Here is a 14,438-nt window from a genome sequence, read left to right as displayed (position 1 = left end):
TTGCTGTTTGTGAAAAATAAACCGCTTCTCTGAAAGTAACCAACTCTAGGTCTGTTTCACATCCCCGACCCTCCTCGCTTTACCCCTCCCTCTCACTACACACGCGGACAATGACAACTTTCACCCTTCATTACATCAGGAAGGAAACGAGGAAATATGAGGCCGAGTTCCTGAGGCCGAGTTCCTGAAGCATGTGGGTGCAAAACGGCAGAGGCCCCAGCCTCCTGACCCCGCACCCGGCGCGCACACACCCATCACAACCCTGCATTTTTCCAACAAGTTGTTTACGGAGCTCCTTCTCTGTTGGCCTACCCCCGGATCTATCTCTCCTGGGACTCCTCTGCCCCTGCTGAGGTCCTGGCCTGAATGAGAGGGAGGGGCTGGGCTGTGGGTCAGGGAGGGCTGGCCGGAGGAGGCCCGGCCCGCACCCAGTCGCCCCCTCGGCGCCCGCGGCCGCCGCCCCCGGATTATTTATCCGCAAAGCCCCGCGCGCGCCCATTGGGCCGAGGCCCGGGTGTCAGCGCGAGCCCCGGCTCGCCATTGGCCCCGCACACGTGCGGCCCTGACTCACGTGCTTCCGGTTTGAAGGCAAAAAGTGTGCCTGGGTGATTTTTTTTTTAAGCGAGAGAGTTTGTGCAAAGATCCGAGCTGTCAGAGATTTGAAGGAAAAAAAAAAAAAAAAAAAAAAAAAAAGGCCGCCCGGCGCTGGCGGAGACGCGCTCTCCCTGCAAAAAAAGCCAAGGCGATTAAAGCGCTGCCAGCCTCGCGCTCTGGGCACAGCTGAGCGTGACACTCGGGGAAGTCAAACCCCTCACTCCTGCCTAGGAAGATGGCTAGACTTTAAAGACTATTTTTTTCCCTTTAAGAAAAAAAATATCTTGGAGCTTTAATTTTTTTTTCTTGCTTTTTTTTTTTCCTTTCTTGCCTTTTTTATTTTTTCTTTCTCTTTTTGGCCGTGGCTTACTCCCCATCTAAAACAAATCGTTTAATCTGGTTGCAGAACGAAAACAAGAAATAGCCAAGTGTCTCCCTATCTGGATGTCTACAAATTAGGGAGAGGTAGAGACAGCGCGATCCATCTGCTCGGTAAGAGCGAGCGATCCGGGCCGGGCGCCTGGGCTTTTTTTCCCCCCTCGCACCCGCCCTGTGCCTTTGCCGAGGCTTCTCGGGCCTCCTTCCTCCGCGCACCCCCACGGGCCGCTGGCAAAGTGGGGTGGGGAGCGAGGCCGGGGGGGCGGGGGCCGGCGCGGCGGCCGGGGCGGCGGGGCGGCCGAGCATGGAGGAGCAGCAGCCGGAGCCTAAGAGTCAGCGCGACGCGGGCCTCGGCGCGGCGGTGGCGGCGGCGGCCCCGGGCGGCCTGAGCCTCAGCCTCAGCCCCGGCGCCAGCGGCAGCAGCGGCGGCAGCGATGGGGACAGCGTGCCGGTGTCCCCGCAGCCCGCGCCCCCCTCGCCGCCCGCGGCGCCCTGCCTGCCGCCCCTGGCCCACCACCCGCACCTCCCCTCGCACCCCCCGCCGCCGCCGCCGCCGCCGCCGCATCTCGTGGCGCCCGCTCCCCCGCCGCAGCCCGCGGCCCAGCTGCACCGCACCACCAACTTTTTCATCGACAACATCCTGAGGCCGGACTTCGGCTGCAAGAAGGAGCAGTCGCCGCCGCAGCAGCTCCTGGCGGTGGCGGCGGCCGGAGGAGGCGCCGGAGGAGGAGGCCGGGCGGAGCGGGACCGAGGCCAGACCGGCGCAGGTAGAGACCCCGTCCACCCGCTGGGCACGCGGGCGCCGGGCGCCGCCTCGCTCCTCTGTTCACCGGACGCAAACTGTGGCCCACCCGACGGCTCCCCGCCAGGCGCTGCCGGAGGCGCGGGTGCGTCCAAAGCTGGGAACCCGGCGGCCGCGGCGGCAGCGGCGGCGGCGGCAGCGGCCGTGGCAGCGGCGGCGGCGGCGGCAGCAACAACCAAGCCTGCAGACTGCGGCAGCGGCGGCGGAGGCGGCGTGGGGAGCCCCGGGGCGCAGGGTGCCAAGTATCCGGAGCACGGCAACCCGGCCATCCTGCTTATGGGCGCAGCCAATGGCGGGCCCGTGGTCAAAACGGACTCGCAGCAGCCTCTCGTGTGGCCCGCCTGGGTCTACTGCACTCGCTACTCCGATCGTCCGTCCTCCGGTGAGTACCCAGCCCCGGGCGGCGCCTTGCCCTCCAACCCCGCGGATGCACCGGAACGCTGAGCCGCGCGGCCTGGGGAGAGCAGACCGGCCTGGGGAGAGCATACCGGCCTGGGGCGCTCTCTCCTCTCACGCCTGCTGCCTGATTCTCAGCTCCGGTGCCGGCCACAACCCAGTGTGCACCCAGTTTTGTGTTCCCGGCTTCTGCGGCCACCGCTCAGGAGACTCCAGCACTGGAAGCTTGAGTCTCCATCCTTCGATTTTTGAACTCCGAGCCTTTGGGGTCTTCTTTGTGTTTTGCCTTTATTATTATTATCAGGAAAGACACAATCAGTCATTGATTTTTCTTCCAGGAAATGAGGGATTTAGAGCCGGCGGGAAGGTGGGCCTAATGATTGGGGTCTGCAATCCCCGCCAGCGTGGTCCTGCAGAGGCCGAAATCCAGCAAGGCTTTGACCAGAGGAATAATCTTCCCCTGAGCGCTCTTACAGACACAGACACCATCTTGATAGTTTCTGTGTAGCACGCATTTGCATAGAGACAGATTTAAGGACGCACAACAGATTTAAGGAAAAGAGAAAAGAGTCTGATCGCCATCCTTCTTCCCCAGGCCGGGTAGAAAAGAGAGTCTGACCCGGGTGGGTAGAAGCCAGGTGAAAGGCCTTTGACAAAACAGTACGAGAGGAGAACCTCTGGCTCCTAGTTCATTGGAGCTGCTGGACAGACAGTGGGAGAGGAGAGGACAGACAGTGGGAGAGGAGAGGACAGGTCGGGCTCAGGCCAGAAAGCCAGGCAGAGGACTCAGAGGCGGCCTCCACAGCTTCTCCGCGCTGGCTTGCACATCCTTCTCCTTGCTTAACTCCTTCCAACCGCTCAGCACAACTGCCAGTTAGCGGATTTCCGTCAACCTAGTCCCTTGTCCCCCCCTTTTTAAAAACTTTCCTTTGGCCCCCTTTCCTCGTATACCTTGAGCTTGGAGGATCCAAGGCCAAGACCTGTCCTAGGAGAGGAGACTGTGGCCAGTAGGCCAAGGAGAGGAGGCTAAGGCCAGCCGGCTTCTCTGGCCTGCAGCGCCCGTGTGGCCAGCAGGGGCTCTGGTCTGGGATGGGGTTCGGGGCACCCGGGCTGGGCCAGGCAGGCGGCGGGCAAACCATAGCCTTACACAGCCGTTCTACTCTACTCCCGCTGCAATGGCCAGTGCTGGCCGAGTGCGGATCGATGCGTGCTATCAGCCCCTGCCATCTCAGCCCGGTTATTGACACGTCGGGCTCCCTGAACCTCCGAAAAGCTGCTTTGATTGACTCGCCTGATGGATAGAGTGATTGAGCTGTCAGGCCCTACAGTTCGGGCTGGCCAAAAGGCTAAGATTTTATTACAAGTGTCTGTGCCTCTGCACACACACTCGGGCACACACACACACACACACACACACACCACTTCACTCACAACGTCCTGGACACAGCACAGTGGGGCCTTTCTGGGGATATGCAGATTTTCAGAGCCACCTCTGCCTGCTCAGAGAACTGCTAATCTAAATCAAGGTCTTTCTCCCTCCCTGGCCTGCCTCCCATTCCTCTCTCACCCCGCTGGGTAGTGAGCCTCCTCTTTGTTCTTAGCCCCTTTTCCTCCTAGGGGACTAGGAGGCAGGGTCCTGACTCCTTCTCCTGTGTCGACAGTTAAGGGAGATGAGCTGTAAGCCACTCGAGTCTCTGTGGTTGGCCAGGCCATGGCTCTTTTATCACAGGGTGGCTGGTGACTCCTGCGCTGGCCCGCCCAGGAGCCAGCTGCTGCTTATCCCTTTGTCGCTAGGTTTGGAGACACAGGTGAAAACCCTTCTTTCCAGGCAGTTTTAGAGGTTCACAGGCCTGTCAGGGACGTAGCTGGTCTCAGTAAGCTCCCATAACCAAGGCGGGGACCAGGGGGTAGCTGCCAGAAGACTGGGGCACGGAGGCTGAAGGCTGAGGTGCAGACTTTGTGGGCTGCCTCTCTCCTCTCTCCAGGCTGAGTCCATCGCAGCCCTCTTCCCAGATCAGGTTTGGAGGGAGAGGTCACCTTCTGGGAAAGTGCCCTGTGGCCTCTTTCCATCTCCATCTCAGGGGCAAAGCACACATTTTTGTTGAGATTGCTCCCCTCTCTGTTCCTCTGCCCCTATTTTGCTCATAAAGATGGTAAGGGGGTGGGCAGGAAGGATGTAGTCTCCTTGCAAAGGACATAGGTGGGCAAAGAAAGCAGATCTGATGTGTTTTTGTTATTCAGAAGTCTTCAATCCAGAAATTGCAGCCTCCATGTTCAAAAGAGAAAGAGACCCAGCCCCTAAGCTGGGGAGGGCTCTCTCTTTCCTCCGGGCACTACCCAAGGGTCATCACAGGGAGCCCAGGGCCATGGGCATAAGGCCTGCACCTGGGTGAGGCCCTGTCTCCCTCTGTAGAGAAGGGAGCGGGCTCCCTGTGCAGGCCTTCTTTAGGCCAAGGGTGGAGCGGATACAGGAAGAGGTAGACAGAGCAGACCCTGAATGCTTGGAAACGAGTTAAGCCTCTCCCAGCCCTCGCCTATCCCCTTGTTTTCTGGGGAAATAGCCACAGCAGGTGGTGTCTTCTTGGAGGTGCCCTGTGTAGCTGTGCTGTTTGAGGAAGAAGGGAGACTGACAATGCCCCCAGGGCAGTCCTGCCCCAGTGTCTCTACTGTCCCAGCCTTGAACCTTTTTTTATTTCAGGGCTGTGAAGACAGCAGGCCCCTGACCTCCAACTTTGGCCTGGGCAGGATGGGGCTCCAGATGTCTCTCCATCTTGGATTCTGTGATTTAAGCCTGTCATTAGGCTCCCGGGTTCTGAATTGGGGTGTAGGCTACACAGACAACATCGGGCCAGTTTTCCTCCGTGCCTTTCTGGCCCTCATAACGGAAACAGGCGACCCCAGCAGCCCGCCAATGGATGCAGGGGTTAGCCGCCGCCGGGAGGGAGCAGGGTTCGCGGAGGGTCCTCCGCTATCGCTGCTGAAGCTCGGGGCGTGATCCCCGCTCCACTCTGTAATTCTCACGGCTTCCTCTGCCCTCTCCCCCACCCCTCCCTCCTGCCCTCTGTCCCCACCCCCACCGGCCCGTCCCGCCGCTGCAGGTCCGCGCACCAGAAAGCTGAAGAAGAAGAAGAACGAGAAGGAGGACAAGCGGCCTCGGACGGCGTTCACCGCGGAGCAGCTGCAGAGACTCAAGGCGGAGTTCCAGGCGAACCGCTACATCACGGAGCAGCGGCGGCAGACCCTGGCCCAGGAGCTCAGCCTCAACGAGTCTCAGATCAAGATCTGGTTCCAGAACAAGCGCGCCAAGATCAAGAAAGCCACTGGCATCAAGAACGGCCTGGCGCTGCACCTCATGGCGCAGGGACTGTACAACCACTCCACCACCACGGTCCAGGACAAAGACGAGAGCGAGTAGCCGCCCGGGCTGGGGCCGCCGGGCACCGCGAGGCCGCCTCCCCGCCCCGCTCCCTGAGGAAGGATCTGGGCAAAGGAAAGAGGGAGCCACAGGGGAACGAGAGGGGGCTCCCCAGAAAGGAGAGTCACGCTGGAATGCAACGTTTTTTAAAAAGGAAGAGAGACTCGGACAGGTGCTATCGAAAAATAAGATCTATCCTCTATAAACAGTATAAGGGACGTATTTGCAAACTCCTTAAAAGCTCTATCTAGCCAAACCGCTTACGACCTTGTATATATTTAATTTCAGGTAAGGAAAAAGAAAAAGATGTGTAGCGATCTCTATTTGCTGGACTTTTTATTAATCTCCTTTATTATTATTGTCATAATTATTATAATAATTATTATTTTATCCCCCACCTCCGCCCTCCCCTGGCTGCCCCGGCCCAGTTTCGTTTTCGTTGCCTTTTATTCTTTTGAATGTTATCGTTTCTCCGGAGCCTCCCGCCCCGCATCGCTGGCCCTCGTTTCTCTGGGACTTTTCTTTGTGTGCGTGAGAATGTGCTCCCTCCCTCGCGTGTCTGCTCCTCGCTCTCCCCCGCCCCCCAAGCCCTTTCTGTCCCTCTGTCTGTCCTGCCCCCTTTCGTTTTCCGGAGACTTTGTTGTTGAGAAATACGACCCCTCAGACTGCGAGACTGAACCGCCGCTACAAGCCAAAGATTTTATTATGTTCAGAAACCTGTAGTCTGAAATAAAGTGTACACTGTGCTCAGCGCGCCGGCGGCCCTTCTTTTTGGTCCAGGGAAGGCTGGGCGCGGCCCGGGCCTGGCCACCCGCGCCCCGCGCGCCCCTCACAACGAACACAGCGGTCCGGGGGCGGTGATCCGGGACCGACCCGGGTCTGGAGGGTCTGGCGGGACCCGAGACCCCAAGCTGGGCTTCCGCAGCACCCTCCGGCTGTCTGCTTCTGCGCTGGGCCAGGATCCCCGGTGGCGGCCTCCTTCTGTTCAACCTGCTTCTAGCTCCAGCCAGCACATTGCCTTTTGATTTCTGTTCTGGCGCGGGGTTTGCTGGAGGGTTTGAGGTTTTCTCCTTTATGATCAGGCCTTTCGGGGCAGGGCAGGGCAGAGGCGAGGGGCTGCCTCCAGTCTTGGGCGGCCCACTCGTGCGAGGCGCCCGCGCGGCCACTCTGCAGCCTGGGCTTACTAGCCGCCCTCGGTTTGGAGGAGAGACTCCCTGGGCGCGGGCGGCGGGGCGAGGCCGCGTGGAGCCTCCTAGGGCTCAGCCTTCCTGTCCCGCAAAGCGGGGAGGAAGAGGCCTGGGTGCTGGGAAGCTATGTGGAGTGGCAGGCAGCCGCTGCGCCCTGCCGCTGGGGTTACAGGGCCCCGATCAAAGACATGGGCAAGGCCTATCTCATCTCACCCCAAACCCGAGGAGGCTGGTGGAAGGGCGGCTTTTTCAGAATTCCCAACAAAGTCCTGCTGGCTTCCTGACGGTGAGGGCTCACACACAAGCTCCCGAACCCCTAGACATCTGGACTTCCCAAAGGGAAGTGCCTAGATTTTTGCCCCTGACCTGGGGGCATATCCTTCCTGGCTTCCTGGGCAGGCACGGGGACCCTGGCATTCAGGGACTAGGAGTGGGAAGGGGAGGGTTCTCTGTAGGGGGTATCATCTCGCTTTTGTTCAGGATTTTTGAAAATAGTAAATTCTGCCCTCCCCCATTTCCCTTTCTTCTGTGATATGTATGTGTGTACCTATATGTGTGTGGCTAAACATGTAGGTGTTCCTGGAAACCTGTGTGCATATGTGACCATGTGCATGAGTGCCTACCTGTTTTTGTGGGCCTCTACACCTGTATGGTGTACCTGGGTGTTCATTTCTCTGTAATTACTTGGGTGTCTGAGCAGCTTACTGTGTGTGCTCACTTGTGTTTCACACCAGAATGTTTGTGTGTGTGTGTGTGTGTGTGAGCACATAGGAACTTTGTTTCTGTATAGTTCCTTTGGGTTTCTTTCCTGTTGTTTTGGTAGGACTGATTTTGAGAGAAGTGAGAATGGCCAGTCATTTTGCCTCTTTAGAAATTCCCCCTGATCAAAGCCCTTGTCTGGGAAGTGACAGAGCAAGGCTCCAGGCCCAGGAAGCCTAGGGACCCTCCAAGCTGCTGCTCCAGGCTTGAGGGCTAGGTGTTTGGTGGCCTGAAGCTGGAGAGGGCATCTGACATTGCCACAGGCTCCCAACTTTATTGCAGTTATCTCTTCCTTCTGTCCCTCTCACCCCTGAGGGTGTGTGGGGTAACCTCTGCACATGATAGGTGCTCAGCCAACCCTTGTGTGAAGAGTTGGGAGCAGTGAGACAGGCTCTCCCTGGGTGGGCACAGGCCAGTGGTTGTCTGGTGGCTGGAAGTACCTACTTTATTTTCCTTGGGGGAGGCGGAGCCTGGAATTTTCTCTCTCTCCAGGACTCCGGTTACAGGGTCTGAGATCTGGGGCCCAGGGCACTCCTTTGAACCCCAGGTTCACATTAGAGGTCATGTTCAGAACATTAAGAAGTTTCCTGGTCACATCCAGATCCAATGTTAGGAGGTGCTCAACTCCGCAGAGAACCTTACCGGTCAGAGTGCCTACTGTAGACTCAACTAGTGTGTAAACTGGGCTACCCTACCTTCTCCCTTCCTCAGTGTGGCCCCTGAGGGCGCCTAAGCTCCTCAAGGCCACCAGACCCTGGGCTGGAGCAGGGACAATGTAAACAGCAATTCTAGGAGGCATCTATTCCCTAAGGCCCCTCATCACCTCTCCTGAGAGAGATCAAAGCCAAGCTCTTGCCCTTAGCCCTGAGGAAGAGAGAGGAGGTGGTGACCCCTTCCCATGATTGTATTAGTCAAGTATTGAGATGTGTCATTGTTACGTTTTTTGATTTCTTCCCCATTTTCTCCTTTTCTCTTCCAATCACTATGAGTAAAGAGAAGTTTCTTCCTGGTTCGGTGGAGGAAATGGAAGCTCTCAGGACTTAAACCTCTGGTCCGTGCCTCCTCTGTGGCTTTGTCTTTCTCTATGTTACTTCTACTTGGTACTCCAGCCTTTACCTCAGGAATCTGGCCAAGATCCTGAAGTCAATCGTCCAGAATGACATCCCATCTTCTCTTGCTCCCCCAGCCCATTTTCCTTCTTTCTGATTGGGGTGGAAGAGTGGGGAGGAGGACTCTGGTCAGACCTCTTTCTTGTACCCCCTCTTAAAAAGGAAAGTAATAATAACCATAAACAGGCATTGATAGCTCTGATTTATGGGGCTGGCTTAGAGAGCCGCCTGTGTATTTAAAGTCTGGGGTTGCATTGAAATAAATACTGGAGTGTGATATCCCAACTTCCTCATTTTCTACTTTTTTTTTTTTTTTTAAAGATTGAATTGAACCATAAACTTAAATCTTTCTCAGCCCAGGAGAAAATACACACTAGCGGAGTCTAAACAGTATTGATCCCTGGCATCCCTGGCTCTTTATGAGGCCAAAGGTCTTTGTTTTTGTCTTGAAAACTCCCTTTTTTTTCAGTGAGGTCAGGGAGATGAGGCTGCAGGTGGGTGTGCAGAGGCTGTGTAGGTGTGTGGGGCTGCTTTGTGTTTCTGTGTGCGCTTGTATGCCTGTGGGTTGTACTGTGTGTGGGCATTTGTATAGGGATAGCATTGAGTATATATTTATTTAGGGTTGGGAGGTGGAAGTGTGTGTTTTGAGTATGTGGCTGTTTGGTGTTTGTGGGGGGGTGTGCCCAGCTCTCTGGCCCTTGGGCTAGACTGCCCCTATCTGGCCTCCACAGCCTTATCACCTGGGACAGAGTTTCCAGAGATCCTATCACCAGGGAGGTGACTGAGCTCCAGACCCCCTGTTCCCACCCCAGTGCCCTCAGTGAAATAGGCCTAGCTGCAGGCCAGGGGTAACTGGCTGACTCCTAGAGGCCAAGGCCAATGCCAGGGTCACGGAGGCCCTGTCAGGCACCTTGCCCTGGGAGAAGGAGTCTGCTGTGGCTTCTTGGGTGTCCATCAGTTCCTTCAACAGTCAACCTTGTTTTCTCTTTCCACGTGGGGACTAGCCATTCCCCTGGCCATACAGGCAGCCCCACTCTCCGTCTTCCACCAGGCACAGACCTGGGGAGCGGGGGCACCAGGAAGGCCCGCAGCAGTTCTCCCAGGTTTTGTCTCATTTCCTAGGGCCCATCTCATCTGATGTCACCATAGATTCACATTAGAGATCATGTTCACTTCCCCTGGGGGAGGGGGCAGAGCATGGCTCCTTCCTGGTCACCCCCACAGCAGACCTGGTTCTCCTCTGTTACTGTGAGCTCAGGTGAGACGCTTTTGGAAAGGGATAGAGCTGCTTTAGGCCAGTTGTTAAATGCACTCCCATTGCTGGAGAGGATCCTAGGGATTCTTAAATAAAATGTTTTATTTTACTGGGGGTGGGGAGTTAGGGGTGATCCTGAGAGGGAAAGTGCCTCACTTAAAAGTACACAGGAAGTGACCCTCCTGGCCATTATGGCTCAGTTGACCAGAGGTTGTCTCATACACCCGAAGGTGGAGGTTTCGAATCCCAGTAGGAGCACATATCCAGGTTGCAGGTTCGATCCCTGATCCCTGGTCAGGGTGAGTACAGGATGTTTCTCTCTCCCTCTTTCCTTCTCCCTTCCTCTCTCTTTAAAATCAATACAAGCATGTCCTCACGTGAGGATTAAAAACAAAAGTACACAGCAAGTGATAAGCAAAAGAGTCCTGTGCTCTCCTCAGTGTGTGTCTGTACAGTGTCAGTGCACACACAGCCACACATTCCACATCCATACACTCCCGCACATCTCAGCGCACACACACAAACTCAACCATGTGTGTAGATGCACACACAGAAAATATTTGCACACACACGCATATATAATTATAAATGGACTGATGTATTGTGCTAGTATAGAGGTGTGCTCCAAGCAAGCACATGGGCATTGCCTGTGCAGACGTTTCTGGCACACATTTATACATGGTCCAGGAATACATGCTACCATGGCCCAGAATATACCTGTCTGTCCCCTTCTTTCCATGGAGGCCACTAAGGAGAACTGGGGCTGAGGTGAGTACTGTGTGTGTGTGTGTGTGTGTGTGTGTGTGTATGTTGGCTTGATCTCAGTAACTCTGGGTTCAGACAGAGATAACACTCTGCATTCATTCAGTGTACCCTGTACCCTCCCAGCTGTACCTCCTGGGGGTGGGGCAGGCACAGGGAAGGAGCAGGCAAACTTTGTTTTTTTAAATCCTCACCTGAGGATATATTTTTCATTGATTTTTTTTTCTTTTGAGAGAGAGAGAGAGAGAGAGAGAGAGAGAGAGAGGGAGAGAGAGGGGGATAAACACACAGAAGACATGGATTGATGGATTGGTTGCCTCGATTTTCAGACGCCCACCAGGGTTGGGGATTGAGCCTGCCACTGAGGTACATGTCCTTGACCAGGATAGAACCTGGGGCCCTTCAGTCCACAGGCTGAGGCTCTATCCACTGAGCAAAACTGGCTACGGCTCAAACTTCTTAAACACAGTTCTCACAGAGCTTGGTAAGTTGTGGACCATTATAATTTGATCCTGGGTTTGCTTCTACATGCAGCCTTTCCTCACTGAGATACTACTCTGAAGGTGGAGGGGCCCCCGCCATTCGGGAATTACCACAGATATGAGCGGTTTTGAGGACTTTTGGTAAGATTCCAGGCCACAGCAAGGAAGACTCTGGGTCTGCAGGAAAGCAGAGCTTCAGTGTGCATGCGCAGGCACACATCATCTTGAAGAGAAGTTCCAACCAACTGTCCTGACTCAGCTTTTGGAGATGGGAATCTGTAGGGTTGAGAGGTGGTGTTGGGAGAAAGAGGTAGGGGTGCCCTGTAAAGGGGGTTGGGTGGGAATGGGGCATAAATAGCATGCTGTTAGGGACTAGCAGTTACTACAGATTCCTTCCAGCCCCCGCCAGCACAGAGGACATGGGCAGCGCCATCTGGGGTGCACCCCCCACCCCAGGAAGACCTGGCCTGCAGCACCCCAGGAACGGCAATCACAGCACAGGGGAGAGAGGCTCCCGCAGGCACAGGTGAGGTGGAAGGGGTCCAAGAAGAGAGGCACCAGGACTACATTCAGCCACAGCCCCTGCAAGGGTGGACGGGGCTGACAAAGACCCACCAATTGTGGCAGAAAGACCCACAGTCCTGCCGCCTGATGGAGCGGGTGTCTGATAAAGCAGGAAACACCAATGAGGCTCAGTGTTGTGTGGGCCTCCTCAGGCTGGCAGCGGCATCACTAATGGCCTCAGCGTTGTCCACGCTGAAGGCAGGGCAGATGCTGAAGAAAACAAACCCAGTCCTGCAGCCACCTCAGCAGAGCTCCCCGTGGCCCTACCCCTCACGCACCCCCAGTGCCTGACTTGTTCATGTAAGACTGGAGGCAATTCAGAAGGTGACACTTCCAGAAATTGAAATTTGAAATTAATAATGAAAATATACTACTTACTGAGGGCCCACTGTGCACATTACAAGCCATTTGGCTTCATTTACTTCACTCAGCCTTTGAGTTGGATATTATAATCCCATTTTACAGAAAATGAAAGTGAGGTGCAGGGTCGCCTTGCCAAGGTCACCAAATCGCATTTAAGTTTGCATTATTATTATATTATATTAATTATTATTATATTATATTATATTATAAATTATATCCTCCCAGCGCAGTATCAAGTCCTAAGGAAACTTCGCAAAGGTAGGGAGCGGCGCTGACCTGGGTTGAGGCGTATTCTCCCTTTTCTGAAATCTTAAGGATCCTTAGTTTTTAGCCCCCAGCCCTCACCCCCCTCCCCTCCTTCCCCTTCTAACTGGTAACTTAGGTCCCATGATTTCCTGCTCTTGCACCCACTCCACCCGGGACTCAGGTTAGGTTCCCAGGAGATCGCGATCTTTTCCCCACGAAGTTGCCACGGGACTCCCGCCCGCCCGCCTCTCCCAGCCGCGCCCGGGCCGGCTCCGCGGGAACGAACGGCGCGCCCGGGCGCCGCGCACTTGGCCTCGCGGGTCCCGCGGAGCTGCCCGCGCCCAGCGCCGGGCGGCGGGCGGCGGGCGCGGGGCAGATGCACTTCCGGTCAGCCCTGCCCAGGCGGGGTCTTCGCCGCCCTCGCCCTCGTCTGGGGTGGGGGCTGGGCCTGCGGTCGCGTCCGGGGCTCCCCTCCTCCCGGAACCGCGGGGCCGGGTCTGTCCGCCCAGCGAGAGTCCGGGCCGGCGGCGGGTCCCGGGCTCCGGCCCCAGGCTCCCACCTCCTTCTCCCGGGAGACCGATCCTAGTCCGGTTTCGGTTTGGGTCAGGGCCGGGCTCGCTCTCCTGTCTGTGATTTTGTTGGGGCTTCCCGGTGGGTTTCGGGGTTCCTCTTCGTTCTCTGCTCCGGAGCCAACCTCCCAGCCCCTCGGACCGGCCGCTGCTGCGGGAGCGCCCGGGCACCCCGCCGGCTCCCCGCTCCCGTTCCCGGCGGCCTCGCTCCGCTCCTCCGAGGGAGGCCTGCGCCCCGACCGGCCGCTCCTCCTGGGACTGCGCCTTGGGGAGCAGCGCTGACTGCGGAGGCGGCCGCCCGGTCCTGCTCCCCGAGGTTCCCCAGCCCCTGGTCCCCCTTTAGCTCGTGGCCGCTGGGGGAGCGCCCTTCCCTTGCGGTAACCGCCTCGGCTTGGCTTGCAGTCTTGGCTGCACAAGCCCTGGCTCCGGGCGGCCGGTCCTGGGTCGAGCAGGAAGGAGGAGGGGGGACCTCAGGACGTGGGGATGGACGGTGTTTGTGCTGCTGCCACTTGCCCAGCGGTTACACCCGCCGCGCGCGCGCCCACGGGGAGCCCGAGCCCAGGCTGCTGGGCGGCTCTGCGCCCTGCGCGGCCCTGGCGGCCGTGGGCCCGGAGTTAGGGGCTCCCGCACCCGCCTTCTCCCCGGGCGGCTGGGCCGGACCTGGCCCGCGAAGGGCAGCCAACTGCATTGCCGAGACTCGGACTAGGTGAGCGCCTTACGAAACCCCCGCGGGGGAAGGAACCCTCTTTTTTTTTTTTTTTTTTTTTTTTTTGTGAGAGAAAAAGTTGCAATAGGAACCTTGCCCCCTGCTCCCTCTTTCCCCCCCAAAAGCGACCACTTCTGGCGCAGACATTTGCCCACCCTCCCCTCTTTCTAGAGCTGCTTGGTCAACTCGCTCCCGCGGGCACAGCTGCGGTTTCCCCGCTTGGGTTCACTGTTCACGTGGAATTTCTTTAAAACTTGCGGCGCCAACTTGTCCTCGCTGTGCGTCCTCTCGGGGCGGCGTCCGCCCAGGGCCTGCAAAGCTGGCAGAGGGCGCAGCCAGGCACAGTGGGCACAGACAGGTCCCGGCCAGGCTGGACACGTCCTGGATCCTTTGCTCCATTTCCCCGCTGCTGCCCTTGCGGGTGGAGCTCTGGCCCTCACTGCCGGCTTCCCTACTTTGGGATCCCTCCAGTTGCCCCATGCTTTCTGCAGGCGGACGCCTAGAGCTGGGTGGGGAACCAGGATGCAGATAATCCAGGGAATCGGATGAACCCAGTTCCGCGCCCTTCAGGCCTGGAGTTTCTTTCTGTATCTAAAATTCCCTCACAGGGCCCTCCTCATTGGTGATGTATAGTCTTTTGTCTTTGCTTTGGGCACTGGGGTGGAAGTGAGGGGCCCTAGGTGCTAGGGGAGTATTGGGGGAGGGGGGAATTTGGAAGATATAACTTCCTTCAGGCCATTCGCCTAAAGTGGAACAGAGTTACTTTTTGGGAATAGGAAAGTTCCCTTACTTTTTGGTGGCGCCCTCTGAATGGGCAGGAACTGCGGGGGGGGGGGGCGTGCAGGGGGGGG

At 57.2% G+C, this 14,438-nt stretch overlaps 1 protein-coding gene across 1 annotated transcript; it reads left to right on the top strand.

Moving 5' to 3' along the window:
- The first annotated feature begins 656 nt into the window (after positions 1 to 656).
- On the top strand, positions 657 to 6,335 carry EN1 (engrailed homeobox 1). The gene is made up of 2 exons (XM_036422150.2): positions 657 to 2,156; positions 5,269 to 6,335. Exons 1-2 carry the CDS (start codon positions 1,277 to 1,279, stop codon positions 5,583 to 5,585), a joined length of 1,197 nt encoding a protein of 398 aa, XP_036278043.1. The 5' UTR covers positions 657 to 1,276; the 3' UTR covers positions 5,586 to 6,335.
- Positions 6,336 to 14,438: the final 8,103 nt, after the last annotated feature.

Source organism: Pipistrellus kuhlii, unplaced genomic scaffold (assembly GCF_014108245.1).
Source record: "Pipistrellus kuhlii isolate mPipKuh1 unplaced genomic scaffold, mPipKuh1.p scaffold_m20_p_7, whole genome shotgun sequence".
Classification (NCBI taxonomy): domain Eukaryota; kingdom Metazoa; phylum Chordata; class Mammalia; order Chiroptera; family Vespertilionidae; genus Pipistrellus; species Pipistrellus kuhlii.
This window is presented reverse-complemented; position numbering and strand designations above follow the sequence as displayed.